Below are 21,113 nucleotides of genomic sequence, written 5' to 3'. Positions count from 1 at the left end.
GATGTGTTAACTAACATGAGATTTTGTAGAAATTATTAGTGAGTGGAGAAAACTGTACCATCGCCCCATTTCGATAAAATTTTGGCAGAAAATACTCACGATAGACCTGCTTTATCTACCCTGTATTATATAAAATGGCATGAAATAAAGTGAAAATATGTTTCAGCGATGTTGCCGGGAATTATGCGTAACTCATTCGCCCCTGACGGTTCCGTGGCTAGAGAGGACGAAGCCAACGATTGTCTCACGGATCGCCAGGCTGTGTTAGATGAACAGGTATGGTATATTTATGCTCTGGGCCTGTAGCCATGTGGCAACGCTAACGCTTCGAAAATTAAAAATGTATAGGAATGAAATTTACTATCGACAGGTCACGTGACCAAGTTGTCGATCAAATCTGTCATTCCCATTAATTTTGTTAATTTTTATAAGGTGTTCGCGTTTAAAGAGAATCGACGTGCCACATGGCTACATGCCTTGGCCTGCTGTGTTTAATATGATGGTACCTATTGTTTATTTGTGATTGCGAATGTTATTTTTAAAATTGATTGAAAATAGATAATATTGCATGGGAACTAGTAGGATTAACAGTTGGCGGAAACTTTACAAAGGAACTATTGCCGGCGGCATATAAGTTTGCTATCGATTAACCCTTGTACTACTAACAAATAATATAGTTTTTGTTTGATTGTTCTTCATTTCTATTGATGTAAATAGAAACTGCCATGTAATTTTGTCATCGCTGTAGCTTTCAATTTGCCATAAAAAGCTGTGAACATTTTTTATGGTAAAGTCTAATCTATAATAATATTATAGAGAAGTTTGTAAGGTAATCTCTGGATCTACTGTAAATAATTAGAAAATTCTTTAACCACTAGAAGGCCACGTTGTTTGTTAATGTCACAGACTATATTCTATCCCCGTTTTCTTACGAGAATGGGAATTACGCGGGTGAACCCGCTGGGCTGCTAGTTTCTTACAAATGCTTACTTAACTATCACAACTGCTGCTTACTTAACTATTTAAAATCTCTTAGCGATTGCGAATTTGATAAAAAAATATTAGCAAATAAAAGTTTCATAATATTTTATTTTATAGGATCATTTTTGTTTTTTTGTTAATTTACGTTTTCAACGTGACTGTTCTGAAAAAAAAATTATGCGATGCGAATGTATGATTTTTTCTTTAGGCCGCTATTTATCTAGGTCGGAATACTTTTGTTGATGAATTTTAAGAGACACTAGTTTACGTGCGCACTATCTGAATCTATTTTCCAACCTCGCAATGCATTTTACTTAAAAAAAAACCTAGCGAATTGCACGTAGAAATGAGTTCAACAACATTTAAACGGGTGGTGGTCGGATCTTGGAGCTTTGCGATTTTAGTCCCTTTGAGCGGGGGCAGACGATGTGTTGCGGCGCCGCATCGCAAAGATTTCACAGTATCAGCGGGCACGCGAGCGGTGTTATGTCGCAGTCCAGGCCAACGCTGCTGTTGGACAGTCTGTAAATCCTTGTAAGGCATAAACAACTGAGTGGTGCCGCTCCGACGTCGCAACGCATTCACCTCTATCCGCCTCATCTTGGTGGTCGCAAGTCCGGTGTGGTGCCGGAGCGCATCGTGTGCACGCCACATATATTTCTATGTAAGACGACGCAGCGACACCGCTCCTGCGCCGTTGCAGCGTTTGATAGTCTCTTGATAAATTAATGTTGTGACGCATAGACAGCTGAGGGGGTGCCGCTCCGACGTCGCAACGCATTCACCCCTCCCCGCCTCGTCTCGGTGGTTGCAAGTCCGGTGCGGAAAGGAGCGCATCGTGTGACATGCCACAGATATTTCTATGTATGCAGCGACACCGCTTCGGACTTGCAACCGCCGCAACGCATCGTCTGCCCCCTTTCTTATTCGTAAAACTGTCGATGCATTAACTGTTCTTTACATGTTTTTCATTCAATCTCTCCAGAAGGCGGGCAGCGCGGTACTATACGTGCCGGAGTGTATGGGAGACGGCAGATACGCCAGAGCTCAGTGCTACCGGTCGACCGGATACTGCTGGTGTGTGCACCAGGACACCGGCAAGCCTATACCTGGCTCCTCGGTGAAGGACAAACGACCGGACTGCGACGCAGCGCCGCAACATGCCAGCCCTATGCGAGGTATGAACACATTTTAACAGCCTTTTTTACCCGATTGCAAGTAGGGTTCTTTTTTGCGCGTATCTTGTATGTATGTGTTTGTATTTAAGTAATATTCTTTATTTCATATATTTTTATATGGCATGCATCGATCTCCTATTAAAAAGTGGTTGCACAATCAGCGATCAAAAAACGTCCCCACTCAATGAGTGCCAAACACAACTTCTTGGCACTCAATTCAAGTAGTCGCATTTGCAAATTCAACCTTAAACTCAATGCTTATGGTTGAATTTGCTCATAATTGAGTATTTTATTGTATATTGGACTATGTTTAAAGGTCTTTAGGTATAACTTTCTTTACAAATAATTCTAAAACTGACAAAGCATAATTGGCCAGTTTTAAGTGAAATTGTGTTTCCTTTTATTATAAGAGGTCAAAGATGGCATGTGATTTAAAATGTATGGAAAGCGTCACGCAAACACTAATGGAGCAGAAGCTTAAGGTGGTGTCCTATTATTATTAGTGTTTCTGAAATAACTGCATAAAATACTAAATTTATTAATAATTAAATTAATGTAGTTATTACAGCATACTACTTAAATATATTTTTAGCTGGGCACCATCTTCAAAGACTAGTACATCACTTTCGATGTTATTTCTCGTGTTATAGTTTAGTTTGCTTTGTTTATGAAGTGCGTTGAATAGTTTCATACAATTGCTGTTTCTAATGGGTAATATAATGAATGTTATTAAAACTACAGTAATTTATGAAAAACATGCTTATATTTTTGACAAATGTAATAGTAGACATGTTTGATTTATGCGACATCGATCAACAGTGCTACTTATATAAAGGAACTTGCTTAACTATGAATAACCACAAAATGCAGGCACATTTTCACTATCAACGATTGTAAACAACAATAGGTTAATAATACCGGTTAATGTAAAGCTTTTGACATTTAGTAAATGAGGACTGGCAGTAATGTACATCGTTACAATGTTTTTTTTTTATTCCCTACAAGTTAGCCCTTGACTACAATCTCACCTGACGGTAAGTGATACAATCTAATATGAAAGCGGGCTAACTTGTTAGCTTGTTCTACACGACATCGTACCGGAACGCTTAATCGCTTGGCGGTACGTCTTTGTCGGTAGGGTGGTAACTAGCCACGGCCGAAGCCTTCTACCAGCCAGACCTGGAGCCATTAAGAAAACCTCAATCGGCCCAGCCAGGGATCGAACCCAGGACCTCCGTCTTGTAAATCCACCGCGCATACTACTGCGCCGCGGAGGCCGACATAAAAAACAAAATTGTTAATACAACTTCCTTGCAAACAGTAATTTTCAAGTGACGGTCTAGGTCACTGACATTTCAATTCTTATTGTGATCGCATTCGCATAGTACGGAGCCTGGTCCTGCAACAAATATGTCGTAATTGACTCAATTGGTACCATTGTGTGAAAAATATTAAAGCAATCTTCAAGTAGTATTTTTATGAACGCACTATTCGAAAGCAGCTTTAACTTTTCAAACATATGTATTGTTGTATTACAAATCGTAAAGACTAGGTTTAATTACTAAGTATAAATAAAACTAAATATGAAAATGCACAGTTCGAAATAAGCAACCATTTTATCATTAATCTTATATCATTAAACGCTACAGTGTATTTGTAATCAGACTTTTGTAGTATATTTGTAATAAACATATTAACTATTATTAAATATTGTAAGGCCAACGAGGCGAAATAAAAAAAGTAAATGATCATCCAATAGGCCTAAGATGCCCGGCACGAGATAGTAAAAAAAAAATAAACAACGACAAAGTAACTCTACATAAATAGAGTTAATTTTTCAAGGCCCTATAACCTAATGAGATTACTCTCTGTCGAATTTAAACACCAACATTGTGCACATCACATTTGATGATTTGACTATTACACTAAAAGGATACAAAAATAACCTATTTTATATTTTCAGGATGTCCTGAACCTATGAAGACTCATTTCTTAAAGGATTTGTTGAGTTTTTTCGTGTCCAAAATGACGACTTCCATCAATGGAACAGGGCCTGGGTAAGACAAACTGTATATACTTACATTTAACACAGATAATAACAACAACAAGCTTTAGTTAAACACAACATCAAACCGTAAACATCAATGCAAAATATAATATATAGCACTTCACTAATATTTATTTGTAACATTCTTGCCAAGTTTTACTTTATTTATTCAGTGTTCTGGCATTATGCAATTTATATTTGTCTGACGTGTCGTGTTGTGACGCATCAGAACAGAATCGCTTTCATACATTTTGTATGCGGCACATCAGAAGCCATCACGACATGTCACAACACATAAGTGTAAACGTTGCCATACAAAATGTATGATACCGATTCTGTTCTGATGTGTCACGACACGATACGTCAGGCAAATAAAAATCCGGCTTTACAAAAAGACAGACAGACAGAAAAATTACAAAAACTATATTTTTTGCGTCAGTGTTCAATGTACAGAATTGGAAATGCTATTATAAGTATAGATATAGATGAAACTAATAAATAATGATTCAATAGTATCACTGGCGGTAGAAACCAAGGCTTTGCATTAAAAATCGTTCTGTATTACGCAACTTTCTTCACTTTACTTGTGTGGTTTGTGCATTAATGGTTTAAGTTTATTATGTGTTATTAACTATGACAATAATACATTTCAATACTACTCTTATGGACACATCCAAATTTATTTTAACTATATATACTTAATTTATTTGGATTACATTGATATTACACAAACACACTTAATTTATACCTGACTTTGTTAATTAAATTATTATGACAAGTTATAAAATGAAATTGTAAAGTCTAAACTCGAGTTTAGCAAAAAAAAAAAGTTAAAGCAATACAATGTATATAATATACAAATAGAAAAACATCATCCAGACTGTATATTTATATGCAGGGCCTGTAGTTATGTGGCACGTCAATTACCTTTCTACAAACGATAACGGTATTAAAATATGTATGGGCATGAAAGATCCGATCGACAATTTGATCACGTGACCTGCCGGTAATGAACGTCAGTCCCATACATTTATATAATTTTCAAAGCGTTAACGTTTGTAGAAAGGGAATCGACGTGTCACATGGCTTCAGGCTCCGTAATCGAGGAGTATATTTTGATATCTCGACTGGTTAATAGAATCTAAAGCCGGATTTATATTTGTCTGACTTGTCGTGTTGTGACGCATCATAACAGAACCAGTTTCATACATTTTGTATGCAGCACATCAGAAGCCATCACGACATGTCACAACACAGTGTAAACGTTGTCATACAAAATGTATGATACCGATTCTGTCCTCATGCGTCACAACACGTCACGTCAGACAAATGTAAATTCGCCTTAAAACAATTTCGAAGTAGATAAGGCTTTAACAATCCCTGATAAATAATCAAAGTTTTGTAGTTTCATTGATCTCTCAGATATAAAAAATTTAATTATGAAGCGTTAAGTTTAGTTATTAGATAATATTAGGATTTGACACGGGAATTGTTATAAAATTACATTGGTAATGGTTTCCCTATCCAGTGACATGGTGAAATGGGGTGCGTCAAAGGAAGAACAAGCGGCCACGTGGACTTACGTGATGCTGGACAAGGACAAAAACAAAGCTTTAGAAAGACGAGAGTGGAAAGCGTTCCACCAACTGATAGCTAACATGGAACAACTGAGGAGATGCGGCCGAAAGTTGCCCCGATATTGTGATGTTAACCACGACTCCAAAATCAGTATAACAGAGTGGATGGCGTGCTTAGAGATGAACCAAGCGTCGCTGGGCCGCTCTAGTAAGCATAATCCATACTAATATTATAAATGTTTGTGATGTGTGTGTTTGTTTGTCCGTCTTTCACGGCAAAACGGGGCGACGTATTGACGTGATTTTTTAAGTGGAAATAGTTGAAAGGATGGAGAGTGCCGTAGGCTACTTTTTGACTCTTTCTAACCCTCCACTTCCCTAAAATGTGGGGTGGAAGTTTGTATGGAGCATTCTGCAAATTTCAAGGTAGAAAGCTAAAAATTGGTATGCAGTGCTATTTGTGACTAAAAAAAACCGTGCGTGATTATATTTTTTTTAAGTGAAATTTTATATGAGACTTTACGCAGTTTTCAAGGTAGGTAGCTAAAAATCGATACACAGAGGTAGGGTAGGGGTAGAGTAGAGGTAAAGTAGGGGTAGGATGGGAGTAGGGGAGGGTAGGGAAGAAGCGCACAGTAGTCAAAGCGAAGCTTGACCGGGTCCACTAGTTTATAATATTTCAATCGCACTAGTTAATAATATTCCATTATATTGTTTCTTAAATAATTTTTCGAAATTATCTTATTTACAGTTTATATTATTGACAGTAAAATTAATTCCTTACAGCCGAGACCACCAAAGTTCCTTCTAATCCTAGGAGAAAAGGACCCAATCCACTAGAATCTATTCTCAAAGCCGACGACTGATACTGTATAAGTGCAACCGACAAATAATATTGTCGTCGCAATTCAGGAGGATACTAGTAATATATTATGGCCAGTGGCGTGCACACATAAACACAATGCATACCCTGAGGACCTATATTGGAGGACGAATTTTTCTATTTTGTACAATTTGTACCTATAGTGCATACCCTAGTTAAAAACCTTGTGCACGCCACTGATTATGGCCACGGGTGCCAATTCAGTTCACAAAACTTAGCAACACCTAGCTCTAAAAATGAGTTACAACCTCGTCACAACTAATAATTATAGAGTTGAAAAATTGTTGTATTGTGAGCTGAATTAACACCATTTTATAGGTGACGTCATTAAGTGACGTACCTCTACCACTAGGTCAGTATTAATGTGTATTTCAGATAGCATGAGTACGGTGACATTATCGTGAATCGCGGCAAACTTTCAATAATGAATCGAACTGTCACCGTACCCATGCTATCTGAAAACACTTCAGTGGTCATAACACCCCAGTAAAGTGCATACGTTTTTGTGAAACAATAACAGGTAACTGGGACTTTAAAATATGATAATAATAATAAATTATTATTTATTTATCTCATTGTTAAATGCAGATGTTCCCAAAGGTAAAAGCAACTGTACTTTGATTTGTCTTGTTTTGAATAAATAAATGGTTCAAAAATGGTAAATTCAAGAAGTGTATACTTTATAATAATACTAGCCCTCAGGCATAACTTGGGACAAAATCAAATTGACTACCATAATACTGCCACTAATTGGGCTACAACCCTTGGGCTTCATCTTTTGTAAACTCATATGACAGTTGTTGTATACGTATAACTAATGGTCTGCTAAAAACAATGTATAAATATATACAGGGTGCTCGGGAGTATTTCCCGTAACTTCAAGGTTTTGACGAGTCCACTTATAGGTGCCGAACTGCATAACTAATATATTTTTAGCTAAAATAGTAATTTAAAAAATTCCGACTATCCATGTAACACACGCCTTTATCTATTTTTGCATTTTAAAATACGTTAAACTTGGTTACGTCAAAATTATAAGTATGCGTATAAGGGACACATCTTAAGATCTGTTTCCAAAAAAAATATTATCTACCCTGAAAATATTAATTTTAGATCACATGTTCCATGAACATTTTTAATTAATTTTCGGAAGAATCCAACCCCAGAGTTATGGGTTATGTTATGGGAAATACTCCTCAGCATCCTGTATAATTTAATAGCGTGAAACCTGAATAATGAGTCATTACGATATTTTCAGAAATAGAGACAAGTTATCGTTTTATTTATGCAACAGACAAATGCGCAAATGTATATTAAATTTAGCATAAAAACTGTAAAATTTGCCATGCTTTTCAAGCCAGTCTATGTGAACAAGCCCTTGAACTATATTAGACTAACAGCACTTTCAATTTATGTGTTTGGAGTTGCACGTTTGTCGGAGGGCTGATTTTTCAGTACAGTTATATACACATAAGACGTAAGTGCGATGCCCCATTAGTGCGTTGCGACATCTCTGCAACGACGCTGCGTCGTTTTCCATATATTTCAAATGGCATGCCACGTTACTGCGTGGCGTCGCCGCAAGCGACGATTGTACGTTCGACGGACAGGGCTCATTTTGTTTTGTATGCATTGTTGACCGGGTGCGTGCGTCGTCTTCTTGCACTGCGTTATGTGACAACGCAATGCATGAGTGGCTTACACTGCGTTGTGATCACGCAACGCACTAATGAAGCATCGCCTTTAACCGAAGCGGTCAGAGAAAACTCGCCGTAAAAGTTATTTTTATGGCAGATATAAATATCAGTGATGTATATTATCGTTATTTAAACCACCCTTAAATATTTTTTTTAACTGAAAATAAATATAAAGCATAATTACCCTAACATAATAACGTATTTAATTTAAAAATATAACATCTTACTAGTTGTTTATATAAAATTGTTGATATAATGCCATAATTATAATAAATATAGTATAATGCCAGAAGTATAATGAACATTTAGGCATAACTTTTTGATTATTATCCCTTATTTAAATGTAATGTTAAGCTATGATATATAACAATTTTTAAGTTGAAAATCTGTATTAATTTAAATATTTATAAAACATTTAGTCAGATTAAAGTGTAAGAGATATGTGATATTTTGTTCATTTCTATTACTATTTCTAAATAAATAATTTAGTACTTTATGTGACGTTTTATTGCTTATAGAAAAATCTTTAAAAAGGTTTTAAATACTAGTAAGTGTAATTTTAAATCAATAAATAGTAACTAACTAGTGAAAAGGGGAAATAATTCAAGTTTTTTGTAAAAATAGTATCAAATCACTATCACATCAGTATATTTTAAAAAAAATTTATATCTCTATTCCTATTTCAATTATTGATATTCAATAAATGATTATTTAGTGGCCAGTTTGTGTACAGTATGTATATTTAATTTTGGGAAATAACGCCGTAATCACAACAAAATAAAAATAATCAAAACACTCGAAAATATAACTTCAAAATAAACCTATGCAAAATTTGAAAACAATACTTGAGTGAAACAAAGTTATGTTACGGGTAATGTTAACTCAAGTTTACCCAAGTTTACCTGGGTATACCTAGAATTAAAAAAAAAACGGAAAATTGAACATTAACTTGAATTCGGCGTTTACCTGTATACACAAAGGTCTATCTATGATAGACCTGGTTGGATAAATGATCTTTTCACTTCCGGGTGCCAGGTTTCGTCATGGTCACTTGGCAATATGAAAATTGGCCATTGGGGCACCACAATTCCATGCAGTCTTCCCTTACTGGAGTGTTTTTCTAAAGTGGTTGAATAAGAATGACTGAATAAGTCTTCTGGCGTAGCCAAATTTAAACAGAAATCCATACTAATATTATAATATATAACTGTAACCAAAATAAGACCCTAGAATGGCAGAGAATGACCTTGAGTGGAGTCACGAACTTGTGAACGTTGTGTGTAGGGTTAAAGACGCCTTTGACTGTTAACAAACACTCTCCTTTCCACGTCACGTCACTCTCCCTGCCTATCCCAACTCTCAGATTATTATTTCCTACAATAATACATCAAATAGTGACTGGGTCACTGTTAGGTGGACCTAAGTGTTAGCGTCCCTGAAATCCAGAACTAAAAATAAAGTTGATTTAATTTTCAGACTTTACCCAAAAGGCTTGGGTAAATACTTGCCTTGTGTATACCTAGGTAAACTTAAGTGTATGATAATTGATACTTTTATAATTACCCATAACTTAATATACATATAATGAGCTCTTTGTGAGCAAGTTGCAAAATGTCAATTATTCTTACGGCTCCTAATATACAAATAGTTTAAATATTTATTTTATATACATTATATATTACATTACTTGTACTGTGATGTGTTGTTTGTAAATTTCCTAACTTTTACAAGCTCCCCTTATTTATATCTCCCCAATTATCAAAATTAATAAAAGTTCTTCCTGAAATAAGAATATTTTACTCTTAACGTATAGACAGATAATAAAAAAACAACAGTAAAAGCGTGAGAAAAATCCATAAACCACCAAAAAAATGTGTAAAGAATTGAATTTCTGACACTATTCAAACTGACACAATTGTATATTATAAATATGCATGCAAAAGCGCAAAATCACAATAAATAATAATTATACATTAACATAAGCGTTTACTGTCATGTATTATTATAAAATTGCACAACAATTTCACAAAATTCAGATATTAGTCCTTGGGCTCGAGGACATTTTGCTTGTACTCATCGATAGTCTCAGAGAGAAGTTTCTGGAAAATACTTTCAAACACTTGGTTTTTGACGATGACTTCGTCTGCATGCAGTGATGTCCATTCGGGCTCGCATCGTCGCCACTCGGCGAACAGTATGTCATCAATGTGATCTGATCGCCTTGCCCCGACACCTGTAAATTAATAGGCTAGTTGACACTTTTGTTTAAATGGTCGTAAATAGTTCATTATCGTTCTACTAGACTAAAAATATTTTTTTCATATTTTTTTGAGATGTGATTACATGAAAATATTAGTTTTTAAATATGTTTTTGGCAATACGAGCCAAAACGCCTGTCGGCCATAACAGTCTATATTTCAACTGTTTCATGACGTCACTACAATAAATCCCATATAAATGGAGCGTTTGACAAACATTCAAATTTAATCAAATTAATACGACGTTTAGTGTCGTCACAAAATGGACGACAGCGTTTTTGACGTTTGGAAAATTTTAAAAAATACGTGATATTTAAATTAAGTTTTAAAAGAAATCCTTAAGTTTTATTAATTGATATCAATATATTTCGGACCCTTATTCCATGTACTACATGAAATTAATATTGTTTATATTAAATTTGATATGACCCAACTAGGGTAGTTATATATAGACAATTAGAACGGCATTCACAAAACACAAGAGCTGATAAGTAATAAAAATATGTATGAATATTTACCTGATACAACAGTTGGTGGAACACAGGTAAGGACTTGTTTAAACTCCGCCGTGGTTCTCTCGATCAACTTTTCAGTGGTAACTTGGGGTTTCGATGGAGGGAAGTTACATGTATCCCAATATTTCTGATTCTGCTCCATCTTGTGCCTTTCTATGGAGTCCAGACAGAAATCCTTGACGAACACATCAAAGGGGTCCATAGAATCGCCTTCATCGTTCTTGGGATCGGGGAAGAAGTTGCGTATCTTTTCCTCTACTATGCTGTCAACGGAATATTTCCCCATAGGTTTTGACCCTTTGGATTCTGATGGCGGCGTGTAAGGAGGTGGCGGCTTGTCAGGTATTTCTCTTACTGCTAATAACTGACACTGCTGCTGCTCTAGCGCTTTAATCTATAATAATAATAAAAAAAGATTTTGAATTGATAACCTCCTCCTTTTTTTTGAAGTAGGTTATAAATACAACCGACTTTAAAAACATAAAACGTACCGACTTAAAAGCGAAAAATAACATCATATTATGTTACATTATCATGTTATCTACTGATCAGTTTGGAGGTGGTGCTAAACCTGCGTCGCATTAATTTAATAAAATAAAACATACGCGTCGAATCGAGAACCTCTTCTTCTTTTAAAGTCGGTTAAAAAGTAAATAATAACAAATTATGTAAGATTTAAACAGACTTCATTTAAAGCAAAGGTTTGATTACCAGCTCAGGCTAACTCAGGATAAGCAGGATAAATAAGAACTAAACTAATTTACTTTGTCTCCAAAAAGTATAAAATCCTATCGGAGGGTTGGGTGAGCTCTACTACAACAAGCTACCCAAGACTGTTGTGTCAAACTCAGAATTTTAATCATATAACTGGCCTATTTACCGAAATAGACTGTTGTACTCATTTATAAGTTAGCTATATTATCATAGACTTCATCATCACTTAACTGGTGAGATCAATTTCAAATGTTAAATTGTTGATAAATTACAAATAATAAAAAAGAATACAATTATAGATTTATAGTAATATTAATTATATCTGTTTAAAACAAGTAAAAGTTATGAATTAAATAATCACCTCTCTTTCTATTGCAAGTTGTTGTCGTCTTAACTCTTCAGCTTCACAGTTGACAGGTGAAGTCAATGACGACTCGCTTGGGACTAGTTCGAGTCTACTACTGTCGTCAACTGTAAGTAATATAGATGTATATTTAAATAACCGTATATACTCGTACAATTCTGTGGTCATAATAAAATCACATCTACACTTACCATCAGGTGAGATCGTGGTCAAGCGCGAGCTTATAAAATACAAAATATAAAAAAAAATTAAAATAGAAATCATTATATAGCTACACTACAAACCATGATGCGAGTTTAAGTTGTAAGCAAATTTTAAATGGTGCATTCATATGGATAGCTATTTATTAAAAATCAACTCGGTGGAGACGAATATCTTAGCATTAAGATTCCCTGTGCGGGTGCTTAAAATATATCAGAGAAAAACTAGAACTCGGGACTGGTGACCCGTTGAAGGTTTAAAGAATTCCTTTATAGTATATGATACCGATGACCGGTGACCTCTGCCTCCGATTCCGGAGGGTGTCGGTTCAAACCCGGTCTGGGGCATGCACCCTCAACTTTTCAGTTATGTGCAATTTAAGAAATTAAATATCACCTGTCTCAAACGTTGAAAGAAAAACATCGTGAGAAAACCTGCATACCAGAAAATTTTCTTAATTCTGTGCGGGTGTGAAGTCTGCCTATCCCCATTGTGCAGCGTGGTGGGCTATTGGTCTAACCCCTCTAATTCTTAGAGGGGTTAGACCAATAGACTCGTGCTCAGCAGTGAGCCGAATATGATAATAATGAATATGTTAACAATGAACCTCTGTGTTAGTGAAGCAAAATTGTTATTCTACTAAAGATTATAAATTCAAAAAGCCTCAATAGCTCAACGGTAAGAGCGGTCGGACTCTTTACCGAAGCGTGGCGGTTTGATCCCCGCTCCGTTGGTCTATTGTCGTACCCACTCCTAGCACAGTCTTTCCCGACTAGTTGGAGGGGAATGGGAATATTGGTCATATTTAAAAGATATTCTTTTTAAGAAAAAAAAATTGGCGCATACATACCAAGCAAAATCGTAGTTGGTGCATTTTGTGACACCCAAGTTGTATCATCGGATGGGGCTGCAGCTCCCGCCGGAACGGGTAAAGGACCCGAAACGCTAACGGCAACTTTATCCATCGTTGTATGTGATTCTTCAGACACCATCAGTGGTTCACATGTACAGGATTCATCTATGGATGAATCACTCGGAAAACTCACTAACTCATTATCTTGGGAGCATATATTATGAAAACTCTCGTTGTTATCTTGCAAGCATATATTTTGGAAATTGTCACTATCTTCAGTTGCCCGTGAACTATTAAACTCATCGATTACAACATTTTGAGCCTGATCAGTACCATCGTCAGGCGACTTTTCCTCGTCCAAACTTTTGTAGATATGGTCTAACTCTTCAACAAGACTATGAGCGGTCGACGGCGTATTAGGGTCCTCCAACTCGTTCGTTTTTATTTGATCCATTAATGCTTGAATGACGATGTCGGTGTTCCAATTGAAATGTTGCAGGTTACTTGTGTGCACGATATTATTTAACGCCTCTTTATTTACTTCATATTGTTTATCACTACTAAATATTTCAGGTGATAAATTATGAAAAAGTATATTAAGGTAACCACCGTCTACAACTATGAAGTTCTTGTCACCGGTTTCTGTTGAGCGGTCCATACAGATTGTTTCTAGAGTCCCGTCACTGGTTTGGACGCACTTTTCGGCACTCGTAATGCTTTTGGGAATAGTTTGATTTATATTAACGGACGTGGCGGATCGCGATCGAGAGGTAGTGCTATCATCACATCCACTGCTCGACAATTCGAAACATTTAAGGGGTGCTATGTTGCGATCACTCGAAAAACTTCGTTTCAATTTCTTTTTGCCCAAAATAATTTGTTCTACATCCACACTGTTTCTTAATTTGATTTCAATGTTCTTTTTTGTTTTTATAAGTGCCAATTTGCGCCTTTCGGATAACGTTAACAAAGCTTTGCGCATACGTTGCATTTCACCACATTCATGCTGCAGCTTTAGCAAAGCACCACGTTGTTTTTTTTTCAGTTGAGATATATCAGTATTATCTTGCTTCTTTTTATTTTCCAGCCACAATATTTGCGATTTAGTAAAATCTTTTAAAGCATCTTCTCGCATTTTCAGGACAAATAAGAGATTTTTGGCTCTTCTCTGCTCATCGCGAATGAGTAAATTGAGCTAGAATTATACATATTAATTAAGTAATTTAAATTATTATTAACTATTATTAATTACCTAAATACTCGTAATAACAGCTTACATGACAATTACGGCCCAATTACTTATTATAATAAATGATCTCTCAAGCACAAATTGAATGTTAGGTAAGTAGCATGCAATGCAATGCAATGATAACAAATGAGGCTTATTTCATAATTGTTTACACTTAAAAAAGCAACACTTACCAGACAAAGACTCTTGGATGCCATTGTTTTCGAATCGTCAATATTAATTTCATTCTCGAACTTCGATAAAAATGACCCAAACTCTAAATGTTTGAATTCATTTCCACTATTATTTATCCATTCATCAACTTTCATCCAATCATCATTTTCGCCAATACACTTTTCGGATAAAGAACAACTCTCTAAATACTGGAGAGACTCAAAAAATGAGTCAATGAAGTTGAGCTCTCTTTGGAATTGTTCACAGATGTAGTCACTGTGTAACAAACTATTATTAATTTGGATTGAACTAATTATCTCCGAAGGTTTTACTAATTTTTCACTATCATAGACATATGAACCGTTAACAGAGGTTGAACCAGATGAGTGTTCTAATTCAATGTATGATTTATCATTTTCGTGTTCATCGTTTTCATCTTCATATTTGTGATGTATTTTTCTGTTATTATCATGGTTTTCTTGATTTTTTTTTTCATTTTTATATACCGAAACAACATTCATAGGATATGCTAATGGACTAGAAGGTGCATGAGCCTGCAATACCTTATTATTGCCTATAACATGAAAATTAATTTTTTGTTTTGTAGTATATGTTAAAGTTGCTCTGCTAATAAAATAAGAAGATTTTTTATGAAGATTAGACTCCTTAAAATTATTTATATCTGCCGGAGACACTAAATTGATCGGAACATCCAGAGCATCTGATTCCTTATTCATAACGTCTATATCTTCTTTGGGCAGATCACTTTTAATATTATTAATTAAGCTTACATTTGGTATATCAAGACTATCAAATGATTTTTTTATATCATTAATAATATTATTTCTAATTAAATTTTGATCTACTTCGATTTCCTGATCCACTTTGTTTAACAATATTTCTGTTCCCTGATCCACATTATTTATAACTACTTCAGTTCCTTGATCCACTTTGTTTAGTAAAACTGTACCTACACTTGTATCTTCAAAATTGGTGTCATCAGTAACTTGGACACAAGAGTCCACTGTATGGAATTTAGTTACAGAATAATTTAATATATCTTCTGACATTTCAGTAGCAACATCTTTCGTGGGTAGCTTTTTATCAAGTGGAACATGTATTACAGGAACGAGCGCGTGTTTCATCTTTGTATCTTTTAATATAGATATACTACTTTGTTTCAACTTAGGAGATTTCACATTGGTTCTACTATTAAGGGAAACATTTGACAAACATTCTTTTTTAGATTTATTTTGAAAAACTGGTAATTCATTGTCAACTTTTCCTGAATTTTTATAAATAGGGGGTGCATAAAATTTTTTTGCACCTCGTGAAGATTCTGAAAATATTTACAAGTTATTTAGTGTGTTTGTGAATTATAATGATATTTAACTTAATATAAATAAAATTATGTATACTTTCACTTTCATTGTTTCCTCTTGATATTTTGTACTTATTTTCTGATTTAATGTAACTTAACTCTTTTGCAACACTTGCTTTGTTGGATTTTGTATTTGACTTTACATCTTTTGAGTCTAAAATTAAACAAAAAATTTATGGGTTAACAGTATTAATGCTAACCAATATATGAATTATTGAAAAAAGGTATTTGATAATAGCTTAGTTTGATTGGCATAGGAACTAGCCTTAACATTGAATGTATGAACCTGATGGATGTTTGAGACAAAAACATCAAAATCCAGAAGAAAGAACCGTTTCTGACGAATATAATAGTATATTTTGTATTAAAGAGAGTCAGTCAGTAATATAACTAAATAATACAAATAAATATTTGTATTTACATATGTTAATAGCAGGGGGGGGAACTAACTTCTTATTAGTTTGTTGAATGAAGAGCATCCAAATACACGTGAATTGTGAGTGTAAAATATGTTTGTTTATATACATACTTTTGGAATTATATGTTAATCTTGATATTCTTTGTTGTGATATTGGCTTTTCTTCTTTAGCTTCAACAGCTCTGTTAATTGCATTTGTATAAGATTTTCTTACATGGTGTGCTGTAAAATTTCAGTGCTTTATTGATCATGTTAATAGATTAATAGTTACTATTTGTTTGTTGAATACATACAGAATTTAGGATAATAGCTTGTATATTCATCATCTTCTTCTATTGTGACAATTTTTCGTTTACAAATATCAGAAGCCATTACAGTAGATGGTATTGCAACATCTGACTTTAGAGACCTTCGCGTGCTAATGTTTGGCTCCTCAATTGCTATTACTCTTCTGAACCTGGGTTCTAAAATGTAACCTTGAGGCATCCTTGATGCTAAAATCATGATAAATTATAAAATTTCATTTGCATTATATTTTTTATTGAATACCTATGATGTTAGTAAGTAGTTAGTTGTAATAATAGTAGGAGTTATTAATAATTAAGAAGACAAGTTATTGGTATTCTAGATTAGTAAATTTTACTTAATTAACTGCAAGCATTGAACTTAGTACCTTAGGACTTCTGCTAGATGGGTCTGATGACCTTAAGAAGGTAGTGGGAAGTAGCTGGATGAGGAAGACAGAGGATTGTTTGTGGTAGCATGCTCTCAAAAAGGCCTATGTCCAGGTGTGGACGGATACAGCCTGATGATGGTGATTGTGATTGAGCTTAATCAACTCTATTATTTTTTGTATTTTTATTAAGTAGAAAACTCATTTTTCATCAAAGATCCTGGGACACACTGCATTATTATCAAAATAAGTCAATAAACGAAGACATTGAAAGTCTTAAATCAAACTATACTTTGACTACAATCTATTTCTGATTGATCAACAAACTAGTACCACATAGTTTTTCAGTTCCTTTTCAATCTCAGTCATTCTTCACATCAACCATTAGTGAACTGGAATAACACATTCAGTTCTGCATCAAAAGCACCAACTTGGAGAAATACTACCCATATAAATAATATATACATACATAACTATTCACAACCTATTAAATTAAATAATTCAGTCTATGAAGCTTAATCCCCTAATACTGTTTCCCAGAGTAATGCTTAAATTTCTGAATTACTTATTGAATGCTTTGAGGTAAAGGGCAGACTTTTGATTTACCAGGTTGTTAAACAATGAGTTATTCTAGTTCTCCTCTCGGCCTGCAAATTTCACTGTATGCCAGGGTTTAATGAATGGCCTAGATATATTTCATTGAAGACTCATTTGTTGACTAAAACATTAAGATCTATGTAAATAAATGTATGAAGAAATGAGTTTGTAATGCATATTACTGTTTTTTTTTTAAATACAGATTGTGCCTTTTTTAAGATTTTACATTTGATATATATAAATATATAAATGATTTTTATGCCATGCATACATTAAAAGCGAAGATCAATTGCAACATAAGTTAAAGCTTAGCTAAAACTACTTAGTACAAAATTTTTTTTTATGTCTAAATATTAACTATGTTTCTATAATCAAACCTGAGTCAGAATGTTAAAGCATTGAATTCCAAAATGTAACCAAGTAAAGAAATACAACATTTTATATGTCTGCTGTAATATAAGTATAGGTAGGTATGGTTGTTGGATAGTTTTTTTGTATCAAATTAAATATGTCAATAAATATATTGCCAATGGGTTGTCTTGGAAATTTTAGTCTGTAATATGATAGTTCATTTCATGTAGGATGGTGTGGGTGACAGTTCGTTTCACTTTTGAAAGTTTGCAGCAATTCACGATAATTGTACATATTATGAATGTCGTACAGGCAATTGTCACCGTACCCATGCTATCTGAAAAACACTTTAATGGTACAAAATGCTATAATAAAGTACCATTGAGTGTTAAGTATTGTTAAGTTAAGTATTTTTTAATTAATAATAAAAGCTGATTTAATCTTTTTTGTGTTTCAATACATACCAATGGTTAAATATCAATACAGTTTTGAAAGATCCAAAACAAATTTAAAGACAAAAATGAGGTTTGAAAGTATTGTGCCTGTGAGACGTCATGTCTCTTACAGTGTTATAATTTTTTATGTCTCCAGTTAAAGGTTAATACAAATCGAGCAAGAGTATGAATCCTAAAGAATATGCAAACATTATGTTTACTATTTTCTATTAAAGTGGAATGCCATAATGCACTACCCTACACTATGGTACATTCTACATGATGCTAGTCTTCAAATGACATCAAGGTGAAAAGACACACTTTGTAGGATTTGCGGATGATTTAGAGCTATTAGTAACTGCTGGTACGGACCACCTACTTATTGAAGGCAATTGACACTTAAGAAAATATGGTATGGATGGTATTAAAAAATCTGAAACTATACCCAGAAAAAACAGAAGCAATTATGCTTAGTGGCAGGAAAAAGCATGTGTCTATCACCTTCATAGTACAAATAAAGCTAGTGGACCAGCTGAATTATCTATGATTTTGATACATTATTTAATAAACTTGTAAAGCTAACAGCTGAAAAAATTGAAAAGCTGAAGCTGAGCTGAAACAGCACTTAAGTCAACTGATGTTCTAGAAAGGAGGACCAAGGCTAGCAAAAAAGAAGAGTCCTAGCATCAGTTGTGCACTCAAACAGTTAATAGGGTAGTTGACTCATATCAAATTTAATAAAATTTAATAAAGACAATATTAATTGCACATAGTTCGAAGAGCCGATGGACGTTGGGGTCCTAAAGTGCTGGAATGGCGACCCCGCACTAGTAAGCGCAGTGTTGGTCGACCCGATCGTGATGTTTGGAAGTCCCTACAAAAGGCCTATGTCCTGCAGTGGACGTCCATCGGCTGATATGATGATGATGATGAATATTAATTTTGTGTAGTACATGGAATAAGGATCTGAAATATGTTGGTTTTATTTAATAAAAGTTAAGGATTTCTTGTAAAACTTAATTTAAAAATAATGTATTTTTTAAAATTTATTATTGTTATTATTTTTCAATAACGCTGTCATACATTTTGTGATGTCACAAACTAATAATTGACAACTAATATTTTTATCAAATGCTCCATTTGTGGGATTTGTTGTACTGCCTTCATGAAATAGTTAAAAAATAGACTACCATGGCCAACAGGCATTTTGGCTCGTATTGCCAAAAACATATTTAAAAACTAAAATTTTCATGTAATCATGTCTGAAAAATATATGATTTTTTTTTATCTAGTAGAACGAAAATGAACTGTTAGTTGACAGTTCATTATCTTTCTACCACCTATTACGAACATGGTGGGTTGTTTGCGCAATATCAGTCCTGGATTCTGGACATCATCATAATCATATCCTGGACTAAATATTTTTAAGTAAATCATCTGCAATATATTTATTGGCTTAGTGAAGGTCATCCTATATACTGGGATATTAGAACATGTAGCCTGTTCTGGTAACCTATGTGTAAATATTTTTAGACTGCTGAATATCTGATTAAGACTTCCCTTTTATAATCCAAACCAAACAATCTACACATACAATCAATAAACATGTAATCTACATAATGGAAATAAATAGCTTTATTATTAAACTTTATTTTACATTGCTTAATTAAATAAGCAGTTATTGTATAATGTTTGTCGCAAGATTGAATGAGACAAACAATTTCCAAACTTTCTGGTGTCAACCAGTTATTAACTGGGGAGACCACACCAAGTCAATACCAACTGCACCCAACCTCTCTCCTGGGCTTGAGCACATTAGGTTTGGTAGAGAAACTTCAATGTCTTACTATCAGTCTCGACTTTTAAATTGTAATACACCAAATGGGTAATAATTAATATAATTCGTACGTGCTCGATTGTCCCAAAGCAATTCTCATTATTATAGTTCTTACCTTTAGAGTTGTTGTCGTCCGACAGTTTCGTATACTTAATCACTGTTTTTTTTTGTTTTATTGTTGGTGGATACGTCGCGTTCTCAATTTTTAGATAAAGACCAAACAAATCTGCTTCGGCATTCCGTACTTTAGATGCCGTAGCATCCATTATGTATTCACCTAATTTTGCCTAAAATTTAAGTCGCACAACATTTTTAGATTCAAATTTATTCATCTGCACGAATATCACACGTACGGTTTACAATAATACTAGATAATTTTAATTTTCATACTGCAATTTAATTTTTCTCTAAAAAATAAATAGTGTTTAGTGGTTTTCAGTTCCACAAGCGTATAATATTTTTTTATATATTTATTTTACGGTTTTGGATTCTACTCCATAGAGGCCTAAGACAGACTAATTACATAAGGACTTGCCTCGCTAGACATTATATTTCTGTCAAAGTACCTATAAGATCAACGATCTAATGCGATTATAGAATCGGTGTTTTATAATAGTTGTAATCGTGATCGTTGGTTAAAGAGCTACGTAAAAATAACTTTTTTGTAATTGATTTATAATTTTTTTCTCTTTGGATCTGCGATCAGTCAGATTGAGCAGGTGAGTTGTGCGACTTAAGGGTGGTTTCTAGGG

The 21,113-nt window shown here is 34.2% G+C and overlaps 2 protein-coding genes across 5 annotated transcripts in view; one reads left to right on the top strand and one right to left on the bottom strand.

The window, feature by feature from the left end:
• The window catches only part of LOC112051744 (SPARC-related modular calcium-binding protein 1), a 35,175-nt gene extending 26,316 nt beyond the window's left edge, over positions 1-8,859 (top strand). For all 4 annotated transcript variants that reach the window (XM_052890781.1, XM_052890780.1, XM_024090559.2 and 1 more), the window contains 5 exons: positions 167-276; positions 1,967-2,159; positions 4,123-4,216; positions 5,735-5,991; positions 6,570-8,859. In XM_052890781.1, coding sequence (XP_052746741.1) covers positions 167-276; positions 1,967-2,159; positions 4,123-4,216; positions 5,735-5,991; positions 6,570-6,649 — 734 coding nt within the window. In that variant the 3' untranslated portion in view covers positions 6,650-8,859. The remainder of the gene's footprint in view (positions 1-166; positions 277-1,966; positions 2,160-4,122; positions 4,217-5,734; positions 5,992-6,569) is intronic.
• On the bottom strand, positions 2,904-20,855 carry LOC112051674 (uncharacterized). The gene is made up of 9 exons (XM_024090454.2): positions 20,477-20,855; positions 16,763-16,963; positions 16,581-16,691; positions 16,089-16,205; positions 14,691-16,009; positions 13,266-14,463; positions 12,212-12,321; positions 11,140-11,530; positions 2,904-10,596 (listed from the first exon to the last, which is right to left on the bottom strand). The coding sequence occupies exons 1-9, from the start codon at positions 20,625-20,627 to the stop codon at positions 10,403-10,405; spliced, it is 3,792 nt and encodes a 1,263-aa protein (XP_023946222.2). The 5' UTR covers positions 20,628-20,855; the 3' UTR covers positions 2,904-10,402.
• Between the last annotated feature and the right edge of the window lie 258 nt (positions 20,856-21,113).

This window comes from Bicyclus anynana, chromosome Z, assembly GCF_947172395.1.
Source record: "Bicyclus anynana chromosome Z, ilBicAnyn1.1, whole genome shotgun sequence".
Classification (NCBI taxonomy): domain Eukaryota; kingdom Metazoa; phylum Arthropoda; class Insecta; order Lepidoptera; family Nymphalidae; genus Bicyclus; species Bicyclus anynana.
The sequence above is the reverse complement of the archived record's forward strand: the minus strand, read 5'-3'. Positions and strand labels throughout refer to the sequence as shown.

Bases quoted from the DNA above. Each gene is read 5' to 3' on its own strand.
- LOC112051674 (XM_024090454.2), bottom strand. From the start codon at position 20,627: ATGGATGCTACGGCATCTAAAGTACGGAATGCCGAAGCAGATTTGTTT. The intron at 16,692-16,762 runs GTATGTATTCAA...GAAATTTTACAG, and splicing joins AAGCTATTATCCTAAATTCT to CACACCATGTAAGAAAATCT. The intron at 14,464-14,690 runs GTAAGTGTTGCT...GTATAATTCTAG, and splicing joins CATCCAAGAGTCTTTGTCTG to CTCAATTTACTCATTCGCGA.